The sequence below is a fragment of the Urocampus carinirostris genome, chromosome 18, assembly GCF_059441175.1.
Source record: "Urocampus carinirostris isolate Australia breed hairy pipefish chromosome 18, RoL_Ucar_1.0, whole genome shotgun sequence".
Taxonomy (NCBI): Eukaryota; Metazoa; Chordata; class Actinopteri; order Syngnathiformes; family Syngnathidae; genus Urocampus; species Urocampus carinirostris.
In genome coordinates, this window is record NC_142366.1 from 6,126,260 (window position 1) to 6,152,267 (window position 26,008).

The 26,008-nt window shown below is 40.0% G+C and overlaps 3 protein-coding genes across 3 annotated transcripts; 2 read left to right on the forward strand and 1 right to left on the reverse strand.

The window, feature by feature from the left end:
- Positions 1 to 1,894: 1,894 nt before the first annotated feature.
- On the forward strand, positions 1,895 to 12,283 carry LOC148348215 (tomoregulin-1-like). Its single transcript, XM_088322603.1, has 10 exons — positions 1,895 to 2,443; positions 7,354 to 7,463; positions 7,526 to 7,655; positions 7,746 to 7,772; positions 9,531 to 9,627; positions 9,695 to 9,843; positions 9,905 to 9,952; positions 10,012 to 10,117; positions 11,395 to 11,556; positions 11,624 to 12,283. Exons 1-10 carry the CDS (start codon positions 2,311 to 2,313, stop codon positions 11,706 to 11,708), a joined length of 1,047 nt encoding a protein of 348 aa, XP_088178729.1. The 5' UTR covers positions 1,895 to 2,310; the 3' UTR covers positions 11,709 to 12,283.
- Positions 12,284 to 13,542: 1,259 nt separating this feature from the next.
- cavin4b (caveolae associated protein 4b) lies at positions 13,543 to 18,875 on the forward strand. Its single transcript, XM_088322256.1, has 2 exons — positions 13,543 to 13,996; positions 18,166 to 18,875. Exons 1-2 carry the CDS (start codon positions 13,637 to 13,639, stop codon positions 18,670 to 18,672), a joined length of 867 nt encoding a protein of 288 aa, XP_088178382.1. The 5' UTR covers positions 13,543 to 13,636; the 3' UTR covers positions 18,673 to 18,875.
- A 591-nt stretch (positions 18,876 to 19,466) lies between these two features.
- Positions 19,467 to 25,942, reverse strand: hus1 (HUS1 checkpoint clamp component). The gene is made up of 8 exons (XM_088322679.1): positions 25,761 to 25,942; positions 25,124 to 25,251; positions 24,874 to 25,050; positions 24,692 to 24,799; positions 24,545 to 24,619; positions 21,729 to 21,828; positions 21,532 to 21,666; positions 19,467 to 20,239 (listed from the first exon to the last, which is right to left on the reverse strand). Exons 1-8 carry the CDS (start codon positions 25,810 to 25,812, stop codon positions 20,157 to 20,159), a joined length of 858 nt encoding a protein of 285 aa, XP_088178805.1. The 5' UTR covers positions 25,813 to 25,942; the 3' UTR covers positions 19,467 to 20,156.
- Positions 25,943 to 26,008: the final 66 nt, after the last annotated feature.

The window sequence follows — 26,008 nt, forward strand, 5'->3', positions numbered from 1 at the left end:
AGGAGACACCCTGAACCGGTTGCCAGCAAGTAGCAGGGCACACAGAGACACACAACTCACTCGCTCATTCACACCTAGAGACAATTTGGACCGGCCAATTATCCTGACATGCATGTTTTTTGGAATGTGGGAGGAAACCGGAGTGCCCGGGGGAAACCCACGCAGCCACGCGGAGAACATGCAAACTCCGCACATGAAGGCTGGTTGCTGGACTTGATCTCATGACCTCAGAACTCGCTCAGACAACTCACTCGCTCATTCACACCTAGGGACAATTTGGACCGGCCAATTACATGCATGTTTTTGGACTGTGGAAGCAAACTGGAGTGCCCGGAGAAAACCCATGTAAACACGGGGAGAAAATGACCACTGCGCTGCAGTGCTGCTGTACCTTACTAGTGTGTATTTATTTATCATTTTTTCAATTGTTATCATTATCATGTGTTTATGTCTTTAATTTACGTCGTTTTTAAAAAAAAAAAACTTTATTTCAGGTTTAGGTTTAGTGCAAGATGCGTTTTAGCTCCTCAACTGTTCTTCTTTTACTAATTACGAATGAAGAGCATAATTCATGTAAAATTTAATCCAGTGGGCGAGTGCCCTCCGCAGGACAACTAAATCATTACACGCCCCAGTCAGATTTGTATCCTTTTGTTTACGTCGTTTTAAAGGGATAGTGTGTCATATTATATGCATTTTCGTACAACGAAAAGCTTTAAATCTGTAAACAAAAAACCTTGATTTGAACATTAGGCAAAAATACATGAACTATCATACGAATGTTCAAATATTACACAATGTACCTTTAAAGGAACACTCTGTAGTATTCGACCAATGGAAGTTAGTGTAGTAAAACCGAAAACGAGTGCTACAAACCATTTTTATTTTTTTATTTTTTTGCTTTTGCCAAGCTTCTTGTCTTTTTGGGGTATCCGTAGCAGCAAGATGGCTTATTATTCAATTAATATTATTAGTTTTTAATGAATGAAGTTTGTTTTTTTACCACTAAGAGGCACTAATAATCACACACTGTCCCTTTAGTGGTTCTGGAACACAAATTATTGAAATAACAAGAAATAAATAAGAAATAAGAAATAACAAACAGCAAATGACAATAAATCATTTTAAACATTCAAATAAAACCTCTGAGGTGGGATACTTAATTGGGCGTTAGTTTATCTGGACGAATACATTTTCAATAAATAAATATCTGAATACATACATTTAAAAAAGATACAATATAGAATGTGCATTTTAGTATGCAAATACATCGCACAGTTGAGTAGTTTATAAAAAGGTATTCCCATCATACAATTTATTTATTAAAGTTATGTGCAACTTAAGATTTTTTTGCTCCTAAAGTTTTTTTCTTTTATCAATCACAAATTACGCTCTAATTAAAGTTGAATTTCGTGAGCGAGCGCTATCTGCGGGACAACTAAATCATAACACGCACCAGTCAGATTTTACTATTTCATTCACGAGCTTTTACATTGCGAAAATATTTTTATACGGTTGATTGATTTATAAAGAACTTTTTAGGGAGTAAAAATTAATTTTACATGGACTCTAACTTCCTTAAACACGACTTCTCCCTTATAAGCTTGATAAAAACGAACTCCCACGATACTTTCTCATTTGAAGACTAGGACAATATTACTTTTTCTGTCCGCTGTATTTCTGCACGATCTGTTCCCTTAAAAATATATATAACTTTGTAGTGTTTGACTAGTTTTGTAAGGATGATTTTTTTTTTAGCAAAGAATCATTATTTATTTTATTTTGTTTTATTATTTAATATCGTGCGTCGTAAAAAGCTACTTGACGTGACGTCATTCTAGGACGCTGGAGAACGGGAACGTAATGACGTCCGTCCATCTCTTTCTCCGGGACTAATAGGCGGGGTCTATGCCGGTCACGTGATGTAGCCGGCCCCTTTGTTGATGAGCTAAGTGGCTGGAGGAAGAAGACGGCCGTGGAAAAACGTCAAAATAGGGAAACAGGAAAACGGAAACGATACTAAAAAAACGATCGGAGGAGCAAAGGAAGGCGGAAAAGACGAAGCTCGTCCTGACGAACATCCCCCGTTTGGAGGTTTGGCCTTGTGGGGGATGGAGGCGCTTTCGTGGCTGTGAGGGGGTCGCCGTGTTTGTGCGTGGGGGTCGCCGCCAGCCACCTCCGGGTTTGCTTTGTGTTCTCCTTCCTTCTTTTGCCCCTCCACGGCGAAATGAAGAGTTAGAGGCTATTTTTGACCCCCTCCCCTTTCCCTGATTTTGTTGCGCTCGTGACGTCACTTGGTGCTCCTCCATCATGGCCTCCTCCACTGCTTCTTCATCTTCCCTCTTGCTCCTCATGCTGCTCTTTCTTCCCCACCCCACGAGTGGAACTCCTCGAGGAGGCGCCGCCCTCGAGTGTGGACCGGGGAAAAACGCCGAGTGCCCAGGTGAACCCACTTACACCCGCAAAAACCGCAAAACACTTCTATTTACAGTGGTTTATCTTCATACGAGCTTTCCAGGATTATGCTCGTTAGCCCGATTTGTAATCATTTAAAACTAAGTGATCCGTTCCTGGCCTCCCAAAGCATCAAAGTTAACCCTTAATACCTATAAAACACATCTTACTGATCAGTAAAAACACATTCAAATGGTAGTCAAACATTAAAAAAATACAATAATAAGATAAATATGATAAAATTAATGAAACAAAACGCAAGTTTATTATGAGGGAGACGCTGTTATCAGAGGTAAGGTCGGGCCTAGAAACCTCATCTGACCCAGGTCCATGGATATTAAAACCTGACCCAGCAGAACCCAACCAAATAACTTGATTTACAGGACAGAGCCTGAAGCAAACCCTAAATTTTATATTTTATTTTTGAGCTCTCGGGAAGAGGAGAGGTGATTTATAATAAGGAATTAAAGTCCCTCTTTGGTAAGGAAATCAAAGTTAAACAGGACTGTATAAACAGTTCGATATATTTTATATTCCTGTGTCTACAGAGGTTACTTAAACTGATTTTTCCATCATCGACGGATTTTTCTTTTTTAAGAATTAACAGGAAAATGTCAAGGCCGCCTTTCATTTTGAAAGTTTGAAAATTGGGCTATTAACCACAGCAGCAGAACGTCCTTGAGAATCTAGCTCAGCACTTTAAGAGAAAGAGGCAGAGAGACAAAAAAGAAAAATGACAGGTGGATAAAAAGTTGCTAGAAAGCAGCCCAACTCAGATGTAATGCTTGACATTTCAGGCCCGGACCGAATGTCTGGTCAGGGTTGGGCTTAAGATCTCACGTTTGGTAAAGATGATACGTAAGCACTTACTGTACACTTAGAATTAAAGTTACTGTAAAATGGTAAACGGACTGCATTTCTACAGCGCTTTTGATCAGTCACGAAAGACGTCCAAAGCATTTTACAATACATTCAAACATATCCATTCACACACACACTCACACACCGATAGCGGAGTCAGCCATGCAGGTTACCTACCTGCCTATCGGGGGCATTATGGACTCAGTCTCTTGCCCAAAGACACCTTGACATTTAACCCGGAGGGGCCGGGAATCAAACCTGGGATCTCTTGGTTCCAAGACAAACACTGTTAATTCATAACATACTTCTGCCCTTTTATATAAACTCACAACACTTTCACCTAACCTAGGAGATTTGTCTCAGTCTCTCCTTCAAAGTATTACAGAAATGTGTAAGGCTAGTCTCATTGGTTAGAACATTCGCTCAATGCGCTAAAGGTACCTGGTTCAAACAGGGTTGGAATCGTATTTTGGCCTGGAGAGGGATGGGCGCCACCAGGCTGTACTTGGCCAAGACACACTACAGGAAATTGTGCCCATATAACCTTAGTGGTTAGGGATCCAACCAACCAGTCTCATTAAAGAGAGCTATAGCAGTCTCTAGTGGTAACATCTGGGAATGCCTGTGACCATATGTGGAGCACCGTTTTTCCTCCAATTAAGACTTGTATGGCAGCACGGCGGCGCAGGGGTTAGCGCATGTGCGGCACAGTTCTTTGTTCATGAGATCAAACCTTCCTGTGTGAAGTTTGCATGTTCTCCCAGTGCTTGCGTGGGTTTCCTCCGGGAACTCCGATTTCCTCCCACATTCCAAAAACATACATTTCAGGTTAATTGGCCAGTCCAAATTGTCCCAAGGTGTGAATGAGCGAGTGAGTTGTCTATCTCTGTGTGCCCTGCGATTGGCTGGCAACCGGTTCAGGGTGTCCCCTGCTCACTGCTCGACGATAGCTAGGATGAGCTCCAGCACCCCCGTGACCCCACTGAGGATAAGCGGTGCGGATAATGAATGAATTAAGTCTTGTATTGTTGTGGAATGTGGATAGTAACTAATGATATGTATGTAGGCATCTGGCGAAGCTCGTGGCATGACGTTGCCAGGGCGGACTACACCCACGTTGGGCACCACTTATTTTGGAGAGAGTGACGTTGGGCGTCGCCCCAAAAAATACGCAGAGAGGAGATATGGCGAAAAGGGAACGTGCTTTATTGCATTTGGGACACGTTCAAAGTTCCAGACGTTCAACATTGGCTTTTATAGTGTTCTCAAATAATGTTAATATATCTCGTGAAGCTCGTCCTCCCTAGCAACAACGTCATCCCACGACCTTCACCAGATGCCTCCATACTTATCATTAGTTATTATCCACATTCCACAACAGTATATCAAAATGTGTTTAGAGATGCTCGTATAGAGAGGTATGACTAAAAAAAATTTCCACGCAAACTTAGCCACGCGTGAAAACACGCAAGGGACATATTGGAGTGTGTTGCCATGGCGAGTGAAATGATTGAAGGTCAGCCATGTTTTGAAGTGGTTGCTATTTTGGAGATAATTACAAGCCGTACATGCAGGGCGTGGCTGCGCATGGCCGCCTGTTTGCGTGGACACATGAAAGTGTACGTGAGTGGAGATGTTGCAAGGGGAGTTCAAGCGATGCTCATCTCAAATTCATATATGTGAAATACACCTTTTAACATTAAGACATCCTGAAAATGAGAAAAGTGTTGGGTGGCAATGATGCAAAGGAGGGATACTCACTTGCTGTTTAGCTTTTGGGCGATTCCGATGTGTCAGGTAACGTATTGCCGTATTTGGTCACCGTAAAGGTCACAACCCTTGAAATTACACGCTAAAATAACACTTAAAAAAGACAGATTTGAGGGCTGTTTGTAAAACAAAACTATAATAAAAAAGGACACATTTTTGAGGAATTATTCATTACAACAACACAATTTTTAGGTTGTCACGACAAAGTGATTTTGGATTGTTTTCAACAAAATGATACATTTGATAAGGGTTATGTTGTACACAAACCAAAGTTTTTGTTGTTTATTTTTACAATTTTACACTACAAATTTTTAAAAGAGTTCAAAACAGAATGACCCATTTGTTGTTGTTGTTAGGTTTTTTTTTAACATATGTTAGTGTTTAAGTCAAACTAACAGCATTTTTAAAACCAAATGAACCCAAGAAGTCTATCAGTTTTATATTGATATTTTCTTGCACAAAAGGACGTAATTTTATGAAATTATAAAATAATTAAATTGCCAGTTTTTAATATTCTATTTGATTTGTCATGATGTATATGGGATGTGATGAAAAATATTTTTTCACTATCCAATTCAGTGCTTAAAAGGGCACAACACATTACTTTTTAATTATGAGTGCAATTTGATGAAATGGTCTCAAGTAGTAATAACCAAATATAAAGCTATATATAATGTACAATTTAATGTCTGCATGTATATTTATTTGAAAATACATTTTTTTAACTGTGAATGAATTGACATTCATTTGGTTATATATATAAATGTTGTATTGGAAATTCAAATCTTTAAAGGCACAGCGTGTATTATTTAGAGCCTTCTGTAGGGAAAAAAAAATTCAAAAAACAAGTTTGATTTAAATAATAAGCTATATTACAGAAACTGTCCATCCATCCATTATCCGCAACGCTTATCCTCAGTAGGGCCACGGGGGTGCTGGAGCCCATCACAGCTATCCTCGGGCAGTGGGCAGGGGACACCCTGAAATAGTTTCCAGCCAGTCAGAGACACACAGAGACAGACAACTCACTCGCTTATTCACGCGTAGGGACAATTTGGATCGGCCAAATAACCTGACATACATGTTTTTGGATTGTGGGAGGAAACCCACACAAGCACGTGTAGAACATGCAAACTCCACACAGGAAGGTTCGATCTCATGACCTCAGAACAGTGCCGTACACGCGCTAACAACTGCGCTGCCGTGCTCTACATAAACTATCATTTGAGAAAATTGCATTTATTTTACATAACACGAGGCTAACATGAGGCTCATGGAGAGGGAGCCTTTATATTTGTCCACCATTTTGCTGCTACGAGAAGTAATTCGGTGAGTTTTGGTTATTTTGAGTCTCCGTAGTTTGTTTTCTTCGTTGTACGTTTTAGCACTCAATTTTTGTTGCATTGCAGGACATCTATGGGTCAAATAACACACCGTTTTTGAGCCTAGATCGGTAATTCATCCAGCGTCACGCCCCAACCATACAGTGCTGGTAGCTTAGCGAAGAGAGAAAGAAACGAGAGAAGGCGGGTGGCACAAGAGGCAGGAGTGTAGGTCTTGACCATTATTTTAGATCTGATGAATTGTCTGGAGAAGAATAATCATGGGTTCAGGGTCCTTTTGGCTTCAATCTTGACACAATGCACAAAGATGACAGCAGAAAGGAAGAACTCATGGAACTCATTCAGAATCCATTTGTTGAAGGAACAATTTGAGAACAAGTCAAACAGCACCTTTTGGTGCAAGGGGTTGGAACTGTTCCCAAAACTCGCCAAATCAGCCGTGCAATACTATGTTGCCTTCGTTATAACGCACGAGTGTGAGGCAGGGTTTTCAACTCTTATTGGATGTAAAGACAAAATACAAAATCATCTGGAAGGTATCGTGATTTTGATGATGAGATGAGAGTTGCCCTTTCCAAGTCAAGTCATGTTTATTTGTATTGCCCTTAATCACAAAGAGTCTCAAAGGGCTGCACAGACCACAGATTATTGCAAACCACAGACTCATTACGCCATCCCCTGATCTAAAACCTACATGAGGGCAAGGAAAAACTCAAAAACTTTAACATGAGGAAAATGAAGAAACCCTGGGGGTTAAGGCCGAGGTTGAGTTTGGGAACCTCTGCTTTAATGCGATTTCTCATTTTTGGATGAAAAAGTAGGTATCTAGAGAACTTGGAGTGTCAGTATTTGTATTGGTCCAGGTTTTTTTTATTTTTTATGCAGGAACAATTTTGATGATCTCTTTTATTTTTTTTTCTCACAGACGCAACAGTGAAAAAGAGCGACTTACGGGTGTGCGATGCGGGCACTTGCCGTTTTGGCGGGACGTGCCGGGAGAATGGCGCTGACATCAAATGCGTATGCCACTTTCACGTGAGTGCCCTTCCCCCCCCGAGTCGCCATTTTTTTTGTTGAGCGTATTTGGCGTTTTCTAGTGTCCCAAAAAGTTCCTTCCGGTGTGCGCCTCCAATGGCGACACCTACCAAAATGAGTGTTTCCTGCGGAGGGCTTCCTGCAAGAAGCAGCGCGCCATCAGTGTGGTGTCCGAGGGAGCTTGTTACCACGGTAACGCATACACAAATAACACACATACTACCATACCACTTTCTCGTTTATGAAATTACATATTGTTTTTTGCTTCCGTCCAACCGGCAGATGGATCTTCGGGATCTGGCGATGGAGGTACACAAATGCATAACAAGAAGCGCCCTCACTTCAGACATACAACAACTATACTACAAATTCAGATTTAATATACATTTCATGCTGTATATATATATATATATATATATATATATATATATATATATATATATATATATATATATATATATATATATAGTATAAAATTCGTATTGTATCTGGATATTACATGTTATTCGTGTGAATTAAAAATAATTACATTTACAAGTATTGAATAGTTACTTATTAAAATAAATAAAATCAGAATAAAACAAAATAAATGTGTATCATGTCTGGATACACTATTTGATACCACAAGGAGGAAAATAACAAATGTAAAACTATTAAATATTAATGCATTTAAAAGGAATAGAACATTTATTTTACAACAAAAAATCAGGACCATGGATAAATATTTTAATACACCATATGGAACTACAGGGATATAAGGGGAAAAGGGTATACAAGGTTTATTTATTTAATTAGAAATAAAAATAGATTTTAAATGAATTTAAGACATATTTTGATATATCTTTAGTATAAATGCTATACTATAGATAAAAAATCTATTGATACTAGTTTTATTTGTATTTTTATAAGAAAAGATCAAAATATCATTGTGAGTACTGAATCATTTGCAATATTTTTTAAGTATTTCAGGTACTCTGGTTGTGTAGATAACGATGACAATTATTTATACCATTACCACGGCATTTGATACTCAATATTTGCAATGTAAATATCTTATTATCTATTCCTGATATCACTACTTGAACCTTCCAATTCAAATTTCAAACTCAAGACTATATGTTGTACACCGGTCAAGTTGATCATACTAAGTACTGATTCCATCACTTCTCCATTTGATACTGAACATTTACAAACAAAATATCTAGATATCGATTCCTAGTAGTACTCGTGCCTTCCTAATTAAATTTCAAACTCAGACTATACAGAGTACCGAGCTCAAGTAGATAATGATACCAGTTACCAATACCATCAGTACTACATTTGATACTCTTGATATTGTTGCAGTAAAATCTTTAATTATCTATCCTATTCCACCTTAAAATTGCATGAAATCACTCCAACTTTTGGATCCTAGTATTTTTTCATTGCTGATCATTTAAAGATTCACTGCCATTAACATCCATATCTTTGACAGCCATGAACGTAAATGGCAGTGAACAAGTAACACAGCCTCAAGAGTATCATTTGCCAACGCGAGTAACCTTAACATAAAGGTGGTGTAATTAACTTCAAAAATATTGTGTATTTGCTAACGCCATCTACTGGCTGAAATTTTCATTGCAGCTCCTTTTGTTGCGTGTGCAAGAATGTAAATTTCTTAGATGCGCTTGAATAAATTTCCTTTTAATCTTTTTTGGGGGTTTAGGTTTGCATTTATACTGTATTTGCAACAGTCCTTTTCTTACTTTCACAATTTTCATCCTGCAACTAAAGAGAACCATGACCATGATTTCACCCTGCCCCCCCTAACTTTCTTACTTCAGCGTAATGCACTTTGTGGCTGGAACACAAATGATAAAAGCGGATAGGCGTAGTTTCTCAGTTGGGAATTGTTAACACATACTTAATGGAGAAAGTCTATAATTTTAAACATTTTAATGACACCTCAAACTATGCACCTCACCTTTAAATTAAGGGTTGGTATCAGGCCTGCCTTGGACTTGTATGTTCCTATTTAAATGTCCACACATGTTAAAGAAGCTGATTGAATTGTATGTGTGTTTGTAGACGACGAAGGTTCTGGCGGCGGCCGCGGCAAAAAAACATCTAAATGCGGAAACTGCAAATTCGGCGCAGAGTGTGACGAAGACTCTGAAGACACGCTGTGAGTTGAAACAACGCCGACAACACACAAGTGCGAGTGTGTGACTTACGATTGTTTGTGCGTGTAGCTGCATGTGCAACATCGTGTGCAGCGGGCACAACGACAACCCGGTGTGCGGCGGCGACGGCGTTACGTACGAGACGCCGTGTCACGTGCGCGAGGCTTCCTGCCTCAAACAGATGAAGATCGACATCCGACACGTGGGACGTTGCCAAGGTAACCACATCACTCCCACTCGCATCTTTCCGTTTGCCTTCATCGTCTACTTCTCCTCCAGATAAAAGCAGGAAGGACGACGGCGCTAAGACGAAGACGAACATGTTTGGTAGCGAGACATCCTACTGTCACTCTTTCTTTCCATTTTACTATATCTTTATTTCACAGGCGAGGGGGACGGTCTGACAGAAGGTTTTTCTCCTTGCCCGCCGGACCACGACCTCTACTGCGTACACGGCCAGTGCGAGATGAGGAGCGAAAAGGCTACGTGCAGGTGAGGCGGATCCCATGAATATGGACACTAAACAAGATTTTACAAAAAGCTTTATTAACAGAACGGGAATCAGTAAAGATTATTGTACACAAACGTAACAAAAAAGTTTACTCGGATCTTCAGAATTCAAAGACAAATCTATTCCAGCATAGGTGAATGTTGAAACAGATCTAAATGAACTGAACATGAAAAAAGAGGAAGAAGGATGTGTAGGAACACAAACTAATAAAACAAACAATGAAAGTAAGACAAGGCAGGAGGCAGAACACTGAATAGCTTTAACTGAATAAAACACAAAAGTCACTAACCAACCCTATATGAACAATATTCGAAAGACAACTCTAGAAATGTGACAACAGGAACTAACTGAAAAAAGTAAGACAACACAGGATGTGTTCGAGCACTAACTTTACCTAAACAAAACAAGAAAGACCATTTGATGGGACAGTGACTAACTGTAACATAAAACTGTGAAGACATCTCAGGATATGTTGGAAATCATTACTGAACAAACAAAGATATCTCAGAATATGGCGGGACTCCAGCTCTAACTAAACAAAATATGAAAGTAACACACTTTAGGATATGTTGGAACACTAACTGAACATAAACATTAAAAAAGGAGATCTTGAAACTTATTGAAACTAACTGAACAAATACATGAAACTCTGGATATGTTGGGACAATAACTAACTGAACCAACCATGAATGAGGATAACTCACGGACTACCTGAAAAAAAAAGTAAGGTAACTCAGGATACATTGGAACAATAGCCAACTGAACATAACATGAAACAAAGACAACCTAGGATATTTTGTTGTACTAACAGAATAAAAAAAGAATGACCATGCATGTTATATTCAAACACGAACAGAACCAAAACTAAAAAAGACAATGCCGAATATGTTGGGACAGTAACTAACTCTTAACTGAACAAAATGGGAAAGACATATCACATGATGTTAAAACACTAACACAATCAAACTGAACAAGACATGAAAGGAAGCCAACACAGAAAAAGTTGCAACACAAACTAGCTCTAATTCAACAAAAACAAGAAATACAACACAAAATATTTTGGGACAAAATTTCGAATTGAACAAAAACATGAAAACAACGCAGGACTTATACCCAAACGTTGATAGAACAATAATGAGAGTGCCATGATAGCGAGACGTCACAACTTTAAGTAAAATTCCATTGAAAGCATCAAAACAGAAAATACCGGACATGAAAGTTCGGTAATTAGCACACAAGCTAACACGGCATGTTTCAGGTGCTCGGCGTCGTATGGCGGCCCCCGCTGTGAGCAGCTGGTGGACTTCAACATCCTCTACGTTGTCCCTAGTGGCCAAAAGCTGCATTACGTCCTGATCGCCGGCATCATCGGCGCGGTCCAGATCGCCATCATTGTCGCCTTAGTTATGTGCTTCACCAGGTGAGGCTGTAATACTTAGCAATGACCACTAGGTGGCGTCAGCGTGATGCAAATGTTCTTGTTCCAGGAGGTGCAACAAGGCAAAGCGAGGCAGAAGACAGAAACAACATTTGGGTCACTTTCCGTCCGGAACCTCGTCCCGGATGATGTAGCCCCGCACTCTCCTTTTTCTCCTCCACTTGAACCACTTTTTTCCACGGACACTTTTGATAAACTCCACTTTTGGTGCCTCTTTTGTTTGTCAAATACTCCTTAAGGGGCCTTACTTTATTTGTATCATCAGTTGTTTTCTTACCATGTTTTTCAAGAGGCGAGCGCACTGGAATGCGCATGCGAACTTATTCTTTGTGGCACATTTTTTACATTTGAAACTAGGTCACGGTGTGAACATTTTTGAAACTTTCTTCCACTCGTTTGTATTCCCAACTCCCGAAATGGGCCCTGAACGCACCGTGCGATGTTGCTGATGTGCTGCAGGGAGCACTCTCTTCTCAACTTTATTGGCACGTCACATGACAAACTTTTTTTTTCTACTGTTTCCGGTCTTCGGGTCCAAAGCACACTAGGAAAATATTGTACTAAATTTTTTTTGATAATAATTTAAAGATTTGTCGATGTCGGTACCAAGTGTTGCTAGTTTTCATGTGTTAGTGGCTCTGTAGCTGTTGCATGCTGCTGTGACATGTGGTTAGAATGTTGTAGAATTAAATCACCATGGTAACAAATACACATGGCTGAAATGATGAGTATGACAGGGTCCAAGTGGGATTAGGCAGGGGGGGGTGTATGGGGGTTGGGGTATAATTTTAGGTGGCAGCTGGTGCAGGAAGTCCCCCTCAGCATTCTCCTAATAGTCATCACTCTCTTGGCATTCCTCTTTTATATTCTTTTTCTTGGTCTCGTCTTGAGTGGTTGGGAGGACGTCCATGAGGGAAGTCTTCCAGGACATTCTCATTCACTGGCAAAGGCAAAATTACATGTAGGGGTCAGGGGGATTAGCAGGGTAAAGGTGGCGCTGATCGATGGTCAGGGGCTTTCCAAAAGAGGGGGGTTGGCAGTATCTGTGTATTTTTCCGTCTCAATTAATGGTTGCTTGATTTGGCAAAATCTAAAGGGAAATTTAGAAGCAAAATATTGTAAAGAAATGTATAAAATAATACATTTAAAACTGAGCTTAGGTCCTTTACAATTCTGCAAATAAGAAAATTGTTTTCCAGGTTCACCTTGTAAAGCAGGGGTTTGGAAAATCTTTGACCCAAAGAGCCATAAAAGCAAAATAATTCATTTTTTTTTTTTTTTTAGCTTAAGAAAACATTCGGAGAACATTAAAAAAAAAAAAAACGCAAAACCTGATTTCCTGAAAAAAGCTCATATCTTAGGACTTGTTTTCACTGAGATTTGACAAAATCTATGAAATAATAATGCAAGAGCCTGTGTCCCACATCAACAAATATGCTACTTTAAACTTGACTCCCGCATGGGTTCCCGACCCTTGTTGTAAAGCCATGCCTAAAGTTAAGTTTCAGTGTGGGCGAGGCAAGGAAATAAATTAAGTGGTGCCTTGACTCTGCGCAAAAGCCATCAAGAATTACCTTATTTACTGTACGTCTACCCAAGTGATTTGGATATTGTTACTAAAAAGACCGTAGGTGTCTTGTGGGTCCATGTACAAAATAATGCCCATTATTTGGTAATTGCGTTTTCATACTTCTAGTAGAGATGAAGAATAAATTTATTTTCTTGAAAATCAAGTTGCCATTAATCGGTTCAGTCTATAAAGAAAGAATAAATCATTAAACAATACACTGTTTAAATGTGTCTACATTTTTCAAGACAATCTGTATAGTTTAAAAAAGAAATTGTGAGCACTGAAAAAAAATCTTCAATACGTCATGCATTTTCTTTTGGAGGCCAATAGTCAAGACACCCCATATGTCATTTGCAGTTCTTTCTTTAGCCATACAGAAATCCCCCCACCCCCGCCACTTGACCATCTCGGGTGGACTCCAACTACAGAAGCAAGCCTACCCCCCTGTGTCGCCCTCCTTTCAGTTCGGCGCTTCCAGCAAGCGGAGGCGGCATGGCGGACAGCTCGATGTACGGCGGCGCTGGGGAGGATACGGCGGGCGTGGCTGCCCTGCTGGAACGCGTGGCCGGCCTGATGGAGGGCGTTCAGGCAGCACAGCAGCGAATGGAGGAGCGACAGCTGGAGCTGGAGAGCTCCGTGCGCTCCATCCAGGCCAATGTGGCCAAACTGGCCACCGAGCAAGCTGGAGGTGCCGCCAGCCTGGAAAAACTCCTGGAGAAAACGCGTAAAGTCAGCCGCCACGTCAAGGACGTGCGCGTGCGGGTGGAGAACCAGAACCTGCGCGTCAAAAAGGTGGAGGCCACACAGGGGGATCTCCTGGCCAAGAACAAGTTCCGGGTGGTCATCTACCAGGTATGCCGGGCCGGCACGGAAGGCGCTAATTACCGTATTGTCCGGACTGTAAGGCGCACCCAAAAACCGTAAATTGCCCAGAAATTTGAAAGTGTGCCATATAACACAGAGCACCTCGTATACACCGCAGAAAACGGTGGATAGGATTGGAAATACAAACAGTATACACAAGTTTTTTCCAGTGAATCATGACCGTCAGAGCACCATCACTACACCACCAGTGGTACAGATGGCATACAAAAATGCATTAAAGTTTATCTTATTATCACACAATTTTTACTCCGTGCCAGAAATGGGAGAAAAAAAGGTTTCTACAAAATACTGCATAAGCTATTTTACACACGTATACATATTAAACCACAAAGTTATTGACGCACAGGTGAAGAAGAGAAAATGGGTCAGCAACAAGCGTCTTTAGGGCAGTCTACTCCTTGGTGGCTCCCTGGCGCTTTTTCAAAATGTTTGATTTCAGAAAATTATATGGTATCTGTAGGAGAACATGACACAAACATTCTTAATGTTTCCCAGTTATATGTAACAATAATATGTATATTTATATATATGTATACACACACACACACACACACAGTATGTTACCGTTCCTAATAAGACATGTATATAAATTAATTTTTGGAACTCTACACATATGAGTCTCTTTCTTGGTCCAATAGGGCTCATTCAACATTTTGGGTTGCCAACCCCAGAATGTCAAGTCATGTTTATTTGTATAGCCCTTAATCACAAATAGTCTCAAAGGGCTGCACAGACAACAGATTATTGCAAATTACAGAATATTTTTACACCATCCCCTGATCTGAAACCTACATGAGGGCAGGGAAAAACTCAAAAACCTCAACATGAGGAAAATTAAGAAAACATGAGACGGGAGGCACTATGCAAATCAGTGTTTCAGGTTCTGTGACTGAAAATATTGTGATAACGAGATGAAATGTAATGCCTTATTGAATTGAATTGAATTTACTTTTATTGTCATTCTTTGTAACCATGCACACAGAACAAAATGTGGATACACCTGACCCGTACAGTTAAACTGTAGCGAGCCGATGCAGCCGCAGCCAAACAGGGCGCTGCCATTTTAGACCCAACTGCTGTGTTGGGAGTCATTAGGTGACCAAACCCCCAATTCCAACCCTTAATGCAGAGCGCCAGGCCTTTTTAATGTCATTTCTATTACGAGTTTAATGCACCTCAGGTATGTGAAATATATGACATAAGACTATATTTTGGGAGTGTGGCTTATAATTCGGGGCGCCATATAGTGGAGAAAACACGATGGATCGAATGAATGAATGAAGGTTTAATAAAATATTGTGGGCATCTTATTAGGCCTACTTACCTTTGACCTCTCACCAAAGCTAGACCCTAGCCTTTGGAAATTCGGGTTTGTTTGCAAGCGAGTGCACTGTTGCATTGGCTGGAAAGAAACTCGATCACCGCAGCGTGATAAGTTTAGCTTTCTGACGACAGCTGCTGTCAGTTATTTAGGGAGGCGGGATCAGGAAGGCGCGCGGGGACACCTGACACGCGCCGGCATTCTAATAAAAAATGCACAAAAATGAAAGTAAAATGACTCATCTGTTTTTACAAAATGAACAAAAAACGATGTGGTGAATTTGTTCTTTATGACGTAATGAGTTTCTATAAATGCAAATTAACTGTTGATAGTCAAACAGGTAGCAAACTTACATTTAATTTATAGACCTTAAATGTGCAAAAATATTCAGCAATGTGCACGTTTTAAAGTAGTTTTACCTTGCTTTACTATATTTGATATTTTAAGTAAGTAAGTAAGTATTTTATCTAATCCTCAGCTACAGCTACCTCATGATCTGGTCACAGATATTTTTTGGTGCGTCATCCTGCTCTACAGGGATAAGCCGGATCTTGGCATCGATCCATGAAAAGTGAATCTATTTGAAATTTAATTTGTAATATATCTCAAACAAAATTTAAGAGCAGAATATTTATACTTTTATTTGGAAAAAAATACTTAATAAATAGTGGGCATTATTTTCTTTTTACTTTATTACGATATTTTTAACTTGATTTTAACATTTAAAGAGTAAAACCCCAAGTGAACAATGTAGCCAGACAAAGAAAATGTAATTATTTTTTGAATAAAATAATAATAAATAGTACTTGCAAAAAACTTTAAATTGTACCGGTACTTTAATTGATATAATTATGTGCATTCCCCCTATATAATTACAATTTCTACTACTACTGAATGACATGAAAATCCTTAAACTCGGTGTATTGTATTATCTAGTGCCTCCTAGTGGTAAAATAACTCATTCATTACTAAACAATTTTGATTTGAACAAGGAAAAATATATGAACACATAGGGGCAGCACAGCGGTGCAGTGGTTAGCGTAGGTGTGGCAAGAGTTCTGAGTTCATGAGATCGAACCACCTGTGTGGAGTTTGCATGTTCTCCCCGTGCTTGCGTGGGTTTCCTCCGGGCACTCCGGTTTCCTTCCACATTCCAAAAAAATGCAAGTCAGGTTAATTGACTAGTCCAAATTGTCCCTAGGTGTGAATGAGCGAGCTAATTGTCTGTCCCTGTGTGCCCTGCGACTGGCTGGCAAACAGTTCAGGGTGTCCCCTGCCCACTGCCCGAAGATAGCTGGGATGGGCTTCAGCACCCCCGCGACCCTACTGAGGATAAGCAGTCCAGATAATGGATGGATGATATGAACACATAAACGTAAATTTCCTAAAAAAGTCAGTAAAGAAATTTGTATTTTACATAAAAATGAGGCTCACCTAGAGGGAGCTATCATCATTGTTTACCATCTGGCTGCTAAGGGTATCTCCAAAATCCAAATAAAAAAAAAAAGAAAAATGGTGCTGTTTAGTCACTTTTAAGAGTCTCTGTAGTTTGTATTCTTTCCTGTGTTTTGCAGAAGTTGCTTACAGTTGCATGACATCTAGTGGTCAAATACAACACAATGTCCCTTAAACAACATTGCTTATTGAATACCGTATTTATGGATGTATAAAAAAACTTTTTTTTACCTAAAATAAAACTCAGTTTGGGTGCACGTTATACAAAGGGTTTGACGGAAGTATGTAACGGTATTTGCACAATGATTAACGAATAGAAAAATATCGTTGACCACAATGGCAATACATTGGATGCAATGGGAATTGATGCTGGGTAGCAACGGTTATAGCGCCAAATTCTAACCACATGACCGCTAGTGTAATAGATGACATACAAAAAGGCATTCGATTTTATCTCACTATTTTTATTCAAGGTACCAGTGAAGAATGGTAGAGAATGGAGAAAATACAAAGTCGTCCTGAAAGATATAAATGCAAGAACGCACGACAAAATGATGAATCAGACTTTGAAGGATATTAAACAAATACATTGTAAATTTTATGTTGGTTACATGTTCATTTTATTTATGCCAACGCCTGTATCGACCAGCCCGCAGAGATGGGAAGCTGCGTCGTTGTCATGGAATTTTTGGACAAATTTTAAAGTGCCTATTGCTCTCTTTTTTTATTGATGTTCACTAAGTTTTGTGTACTGTTATCCAATGCTAAATCTAATGCACCCTGCTCATCCTGGAAGGGGGATTACCACTTGTGAGGCCACTTCAGAGGTTTCTTATTTTCCTTGGTTTTGAGTTTTTCCTTGTTGTATTAAGATCAGGAGATGGTGTCATTGTAACCTGTGCAGTCCTTTGAGACATTTAATGATTAAGGGCAAATAAATGTGACTTGACTACTCACGATACCATGTTCTACAATGTTCTTCTGGTTTAACTCTTTCCCATAATGCTCCAATGTTGTAAGTCTGGCACCGTGATCAAAAATAGTGTGGTTATGAGATAAAATCAAATGCCTTTTTTCAGTGTCATCCACTTTATTAGTGGTCTAGTAATTGGTGTTCCGCACTTTCACCACCGCAATTCAGATTTGATTCCCTTTGCATCCAATCTTGAGCAAATATGGTCAGCAGTAATATACTACTGTAAACCTTTCATTTAAACTTTGAGGGTTTTTTGGGTTAAAAAAATTGTATACACTGATAAATACCGTATGAGCAATTAATAATAAAACTTTTTTGTGTGTGGCCCGGTACCGGTCCCGTGGTTTAGAAAACCCTGAAGTTTTATTGTTTGTGGTCAATCAGGGCGACCAGGAAGTGCGAGCGATGACGCCAGGCAACCTAGCTGAAAGCGAGTGCCAAGGAGAGGGCGAGGAGTCAGAAAAGTTGGACCTCCCCCCTGACTCGGACGAGGAGTACATGGTGGTGGAAGAGGCCGACTCTGTGACTGCTCCTCCTAAGAAGAAGACTGGCCTGACGCGCATTGAGAGCCTGAAAGCCACCTTTTCGCGGGAGAACATAAGCCGCACACGTGAGAGCCTGGGCACCAAAGTCAACAAACTGGGCGAGCGCATCGTGACGGCCGAGCGGCGCCAGAAGATTCGCCAGTCGGGCGAGCGCCTCAAGGAGAGCCTGGCCAAAAACGTCCTGAAGAAGGAGAGGACTGTTGCCGAGGGCCAGGAAGGGGCCGACCACGGAGCCGAAGCGGGGGCTGCCGCACCCGTTCCGCCACCCAAGGGCAGACGGGCCCCGTCTGAAGAGCCCCGGCCGGAAGGCGAGGTGCAAGTGTACGACATGAAGCAACTGTCGTAGTAGCTGGGGCCAGGGGGAAAATTTGCCAGAAACTCGACGGAACGGTTGAGGTCCTGTGACTTGCTGGACAGTCTTTAGCTCGTGTAGTGGCAATGACGAGAACTCTTAACTTTGTGGGAACAAGATGCTGGTGGCGCTTTGTGTGGTGGCTTGAGTTGAGTAAGAAGGTGATTTTGAAGAATAAATTGGAAGTGAGCAACTTGTTTTGGAGTTTCATTCATCTCTCATCAAGACGTGTTTTCTGGAGTAGACGGTGCACCTAAAAAACCCAATTTGGCCCAAAATTTGAAAGTGCACCTTAAATACTGCAAAATACGGTGGATCAGATTGAAAATGAACATGCCTAGTCCTGCAGGACCTGGTATGCGTTGTCTGACAAGTTTTTCCATTAAAGATTTTACACGTGTGGCACAAAAACAAATTGTACCTATTTAAAGGGTTCGGTCCAGTATATATGGGACACAATTTTGACTACAATTTAAGGTCAAGGTGTCAAACCAACAGACCCTATTTCAGCTGTATACCCGCTAAATAATTCTGTATATGGAAGTTCACTAAACGATCGATGTTCATTGTTGAAGCACTTTACGACGAAAAGCCACAGAACTAACTTTAAACACTCAAAAGCTTAAGCAAAGCACCTAGAACAATTTGATTGGGTAAGCGGTACAAATGATGGGGCTTTACACTCCTTCTCACTTTGCTCCCATCCTTATTTTGAAACCATTATTTAGGATAGAAATGACGGTCAAATGAGCCTCAACCATCTTGGGGAACTGAAAGAGAGAGACAAATTCTAAGTGGTATATTTATATTAATATGCGACACAGGCTCTGGCATTGTTACAAACTAATAGATTTTATCAAATCATTAAACATCAAACAATGAAATATAATGTGCTAAAGAATTAGCTTTTGTCTGGTGAGTGGGTTACGTGGTTTTGTTGAATTTTGTCTTAAGTTATACGGTTTGGCTCTCTCTCCACCAAAAAAAAAATCTAAATATTTTTGATTATACACGAATACTGTAATCTCGATTTCATGCGCCTTGACTATGAGCCTTATGTATAAAAACATTTATGAAAACAGAATATGTTGCGGATGTGAGCCTTATAACACCAGTTTGCCTTATAGTGGTTACATACGTCAAATGTGGAGCATGTTGCTCAAGCTAGGCCCAAATTCAACAATAACAGAAGGGGAAAAAAATCTTTCCTCATTGGCAGATGCTTTTCCCCTAGTTAGGTTTTGTTTTATTATATTCTTACCTTTCTTAACGAGAAAAAGCTAGCAAAAGCAATTTTCTCAATATTGTCCATACTGTATTACAAAACATATGCAGGAGCATTAATGGACTCCAGCAATGGCCTGAAAGAACATGTGCGACATTTCAACTTTTCACGTCCAACACATGTATGGCTTTGAATCCCAACTCGTTAACGGGTCAGTCTTGACTAATTTTGTCTTAGTCTCTGGCTGCAGCATCTAGGCAACAGCAGGTATGAAGTACTGCAACGACACGTCTTCGTGGAGAAGGATCAGGTGAAGCACCCTCTGGTGGACGATGTCTGTAATGACATATGAAAATGAAACTATTAGAAATGTTGGGTGTTTCTTCACAGATGATTAAAAATGTACTCCAAAGAGTTTTGTACTTATGGACTTATGGTGTTCCATCAACATTACTTTGAAAATAGGTATTGTTTCACTATATTCTCCTTCTTCTTCTATAGTTTAGAAAAAAAAAGACACAAAAGGTGCATACTACGACAAGCTATAAAAATGTTTGCAATATACTTTTAGGCTGTTTGAGAATTGCATACCTGTTATGTATGCATTTTTAATTCCAAATTGGGTAATGCATTTAAAAATTACATTTATCTAAAAAAATATTTTTGATTAAATGCACATTTCCTATCTAATCTCTAATATGCGTCATACAATTGAACAAAACTAAATTTACTGTGACTATGAAAATAACTAAGAAAGATGCTGAATGAATTATGGTGTTTTTTGGTAAGTAAAATAAACTTGTTTGCAGAGGTTATCTTTGTTCTGATTCTCAATAATCTGTCTTGCTATGACTAAATAGATAGATAGATACTTTATTCATCCCTGTAGGGAAATTCACACTTCCAGCAGTATCCTTTTGTTTATTTATCAAAAGATTAACAGGATGGCCTCGGGGTGCTGTGTTGTAGTTTAGCAACAGCGGAGTGGGTGACGTCACACGCTAGTCCTAAAGTTCGACGTCCCTGCAGCAGATGGAAATCTTTGTGCCCAGGGTTACACCACCTCGTGTTCACGAAAATAGCGAGTCCACCTCCTTTTTGCTTCCCACAGGCTTTTGTGTATCTGTCTAACAGCACTGAAGCCGGGTAGCTCCAGATAGCTCCGGGTAGCTCCACATTAGCGTCTGGGATGCTAGACGTGAGCCACGTTTCCGTAAAACACAGCAAACTGCACTCCCTGTACGCTTTGATGGTTTTCACCAGCACAGCCAGTTCGTCGGACTTATTTGGTAGAGAGTTCACATTTACCATGATTACGGACGGTACCGAAGACTTATAACGCCGCTAGCCGTTTAGCCTTAGCTCCGGCTCTGCATCAACGATAGTGTAGTTGTCAAACGGGACGAAAAACACCGAAAGTAGAAGCGGATTAGTGGATTTACATTCAAAGCTACTCACAGAACAAATTAAATGCGTTAGTAGAGGTACCACTGAACTTGCTTGTAAACCCTTATAATAACTTCATCCTAACCTCAATCTCAGCTAAAAACTACAAACAACTGATGATGATAGCCAAAATTTAAAAAAAAAAAAAAAAAAAAAAAAAAGATGACACTGGTTGAACTTACTGCACATAGCCTTGCTGGGGTTGACCTGCTGACCCACCAGGAACTGCTGCAGCTTCCTGATGTCCACACGGGCTTGCGCCATGGCCTCCGAGTCACGAGACCACCCCGAACCGCCATCTTGGGAAGTGCGGTCAGCTGCGGGGTCGAAAGAAATCCATGAAGTATAACCTCAGACTGATTTCAACGAACAGTCTCACCCCATCGGGGATTCCCCAGATCTTTAAAGTGAGTGGTGATGGACACGAGGTCTGTCTCGATTTTTAAGGTCATCTCGCCGCTCAGATTGGCCTCCACCACCTGAAGAGAACATGCAGACAGGTCAGTGGTGTCCTTCAACAGAGCCAAAGTAGAGAGCATACTGGCATACGGCCTAACAGTGTTTTGCTGTGTTCACGGCAGCAGATAGAAAAACCTTATAGAGTAGTGCTTCTCAACTTTTTTGAGCAAAGGCCAAAATCTTGAGGCAAACAGTCTGTTGGAAATGATTCAAAATTAATTCCTAGCACGGGTATCATGTTTTATTTGTTCTATTTAAAATTATAATGTTGACTAAATTGACAGTACAGTATGACGTTTTGTCTATGGTTTGTGGCTCAGGAAGTAAAAAAGGAAATTCCATTTTTTATAATATTACTGTTACTTTAAATTTTAATATATTATTAATCTGTTTTTCTCAAAATTTACTATATTTTATTGTTTTTCTAGATTTTTTATTTTTAAATATTTAAATTTGGCAAAAATTATCTATCCGCTGAACAAATAATTTATTATAACATGTTTTCTTTTTTTGCAAAGAAAAAAACATTCAGCAAAATTATGTACCATATTTGTACTTTGTTTTATTTCATTTTTTATTTTTGCAGTACAATCTGCAACATCATCATTAAACAAAATAAATGACTTATGAAATTTCCCCGTACTACCTAATAAGCCAATAATTAGTTCATAAATAGAAAAAAAATATGAATCAACTGACACCAACTAATATGGATAAATGATAGTTACTTGGCTGATTACTGTAAGAAAGCAATTAAACTGAACAATGGAATGCTTTTTTTGCAACGCTAAAATTGGACAATTTACGAGACAAGGCCAAATGGTTGAAAAACAATGTTATGAAGTCCTCAACATAGCCAAAAAAATGATGGACTACTCTCTGCTCAATCTGGAGGAAATTGCTGGCTCACACTAGCGCTATATTCCAGCCCAGTGTACAAGTAATACATTGTAAACATCCTAATTTTCTCTTTTTGATCTCATGTTTCTCTGTTAAAGTATTCTATTGCATTTTTATCATGGAGGGCCACATCTAATATCGGCGTAAACAATGTACACTGCGTTGTAATCAATGACCATATATACTGGACTGTCTCAGAAAATTAGAATATTGTGATAAAGTTCTTTATTTTCTGTAATGCAATTAAAAAAACAAAAATGTCATACATTCTGGATTCATTACACATCAACTGAACTATTTCAAGCCTTTTATTATTTGAATATTGCTGAATTTGGCTTACAGCTTAAGAAAACTCACAAACCCTATCTCAAAAAATTAGAATATCATGAAAAAGTATACAAGTAGGCTATTCAACTAATCACCTGAATCATCTAATTAACTCGAAACACCTTGCGAGGGTTTCCTGAGCCTTAAAAACACTCAGCTTGGTTCAGTAAACTAAATCACAAGTATGGGGAAGACTGCTGATCTGTCTGCTGTCCAGAGGACCATCATTGATACCCTCCTGATGGAGGGTAAGACACAAAAAGAAATTTCTCAAAGAGCAGGCTGTTCACAGAGTGCAGTTTCAAAGCATATCCACAAAAAGTCTGTTGGAAGGGAAAAATGTGGCCGGAAACGCTGCACAACCAAGAGAGATGACCGCAGCCTTAACAAAATTGTGAAGAAGAGCCGCTTCCAGAATTTGGGGGAGCTTCAAAGACAGTGGGATGAAGCTGGAGTCCAGGTATCAAAAGCCACAGTTCACAGACGTGTCCGGGAAATGGGCTACAATAGCCGTATTCCCATGGTCAAGCCACTTCTGAACTCAAGACAACGGAAGAAGCGTCTGACTTGGGCTATGGAGAAGAAGCACTGGACAGTTGCAGAGTGGTCCAAAGTCCTCTTTTCAGACGAAAGCAAGTTTTGCATTTCATTTGGAAGTCAAGGCGCCAGAGTCTGGAGAAAGGCTGGAGAGGAGCAAAATCCAAGTTGCTTGAAATCCAGTGTGAAGTTCCCACAGTCAGCAATGGTTTGGGGAGCCATGTCAGCTGCTGGTGTTGGTCCACTGTGTTTCATCAAGTCCAGAGTAAATGCAACTGTGTACCAAGAGATTTTAGAGCACTACATGCTTCCATCTGCTGAAAAGCTCTATGGAGATGAGGATTTCATTTTCCAGCATGATCTGGCACCTACCCACAGTGCCAAAACCACCAGTAACTAGTGCACTGACCATGGCATCACTGTCCTTGATTGGCCTGCTAATTCCCCTGACCTGAACCCCATTGAGAATTTGTGGGGTATAGTTAAGAAGAAGATGAAAGACACCAGACGTACAAATGCAAATGAGCTGAAGGCCGCTATCGAAGCATCCTGGGCATCAATAACACCTCAGCAATGCCACAGGCTGATTGCCTCCATGCCACGCCGGATTGATGCAGTAATCCGTGCAAAAGGATTCCCAACCAAGTACTGAGTGGACATTTTCAAATGTTTGATTTAGTTTTGCTGTTATAAAATTATTTTTTTACTTGGTCTGAGGAAGTATTCAAATATTTTGAGATGGGATTTTTGAGTTTTTTTCAGCTGTAAGCCAAAATCAGCAATATTCAAATAATAAAAGGCTTGAAATAGTTCAGTTGATGTGTAATGAATCCAGAATGTATGACATTTTTGTTTTTTTAATTGCATTACAGAAAATAAAGAACTTTATCACAATATTCTAATTTTCTGAGACAGTCCAGTACAATTTTAATCCTCATTCTAGATAGGCTGCTTGTTCCTGCCCAGATATACCAGAAAGTTGGAGAGGTTCTTCATCCTGTCCACGACATTCTTCATGGTCTTCAGAGGCGGCAGGTAGATACTCACCTGTCAAACACACACAATATTGAACAGAACTCCGATGGCACGTATATCTGAGAGGCGGTACCGCACACTCACGTCAAAATCGGGCAGGTCGGGCTCTTTGAACTCGTGCCACAGTCGTCGAGGGATGACGTCCACGGGGACGTCGTGTGTCACCACCCGGCTGATGCTGGATAAGGTGGGCTGTGAGGAAAATAAAATGAGATTTTTTTTTTCTTGTTTTATCTGGTATTGTGCTCATTCACATTATGACTGACCAGCTCGGCGGCAACAGTGAGGCAGGGGCAGTGCTTCTTAGTCAGCTTGACTTTGACGCTTTTGGCGTTGTGGACAGTCCTCAGGGCACGGAAGACATTCTCAGGCGTGACTTCCAGACAAATCTCGTTGTCCTGGGAGCTCACACCTTCCATCTGGTACTCATCAAAGATGTTAGCCTGAGTGAAGGATGGAGTTCAGGTGAATACAAAACCGGCGGCAGCATAGGCTAAGTTTGCAGGGGTGGGCTACCTGGGCCAGCTCACACCACATGGCCACACCTCCGGTGGCCACTTTGCCGCATATTACAAAGAAAAGATGGTCCGGGGTCAGACGCAGCACGCAGGTTTTAGTCAGCTTGGAGATCGTGCTCACCACTCCTGCAACGTCAGTCGGTTTTATTTTGATTGTTTTTTACTTTTCATTGGTACGTTTACATGCAGGCAATAACCCGCTATCTGCCCAGTTTGGAGGACGTGGCCAGCTTGCACTATCTTGTAAGAATGCTCATCCATCAAAAAATTATTTTTCTCTTTTAAAGGATTTCATTATGTTTATTCTGGAGTGTTACATTTAATCTCGTTGTAAACAATGTACACAATCTTATAACCAATGACAATAAAGACAATTCTCTTATATTATTTTTACAATTCATTGTATCCATGAGCCATCGTCAACAATATGTGGTACACCACAAATATGTTCAATTAATCGAGTTCAATGAAAGCAAATAATTTAAAAGGTCAAACATGTTATACATACCTACTCAAACAACTATATTGTAAATGAAATTACAGAAGCGTTATTTGGATGTCAAGTACACACGTCAACACGGGAGTCTCGTAAACTAACGAAGGACAATATATTAGTTCCAATAAAATGTTCTTACGAGTGAAATTGTTGAGACAAGCCACGTCGACAATCTTTCCCCGAAATTTCATGACAAGCTTAAAAATTGTTCATTAAGTTGAATAAAACGGGAGAAAAATGATCTTTGAGGAACGCATTTAAGAGATTTGAGTCGGCCGCCGTTTTGGTCCGTCTCTATCAACGTTCCGCTGGAAAGTGAAATAGTAACCTGGTGTCACACCTAAACATATCCGATACAATAAAATTAAATCAAATCGTATTGTTTTC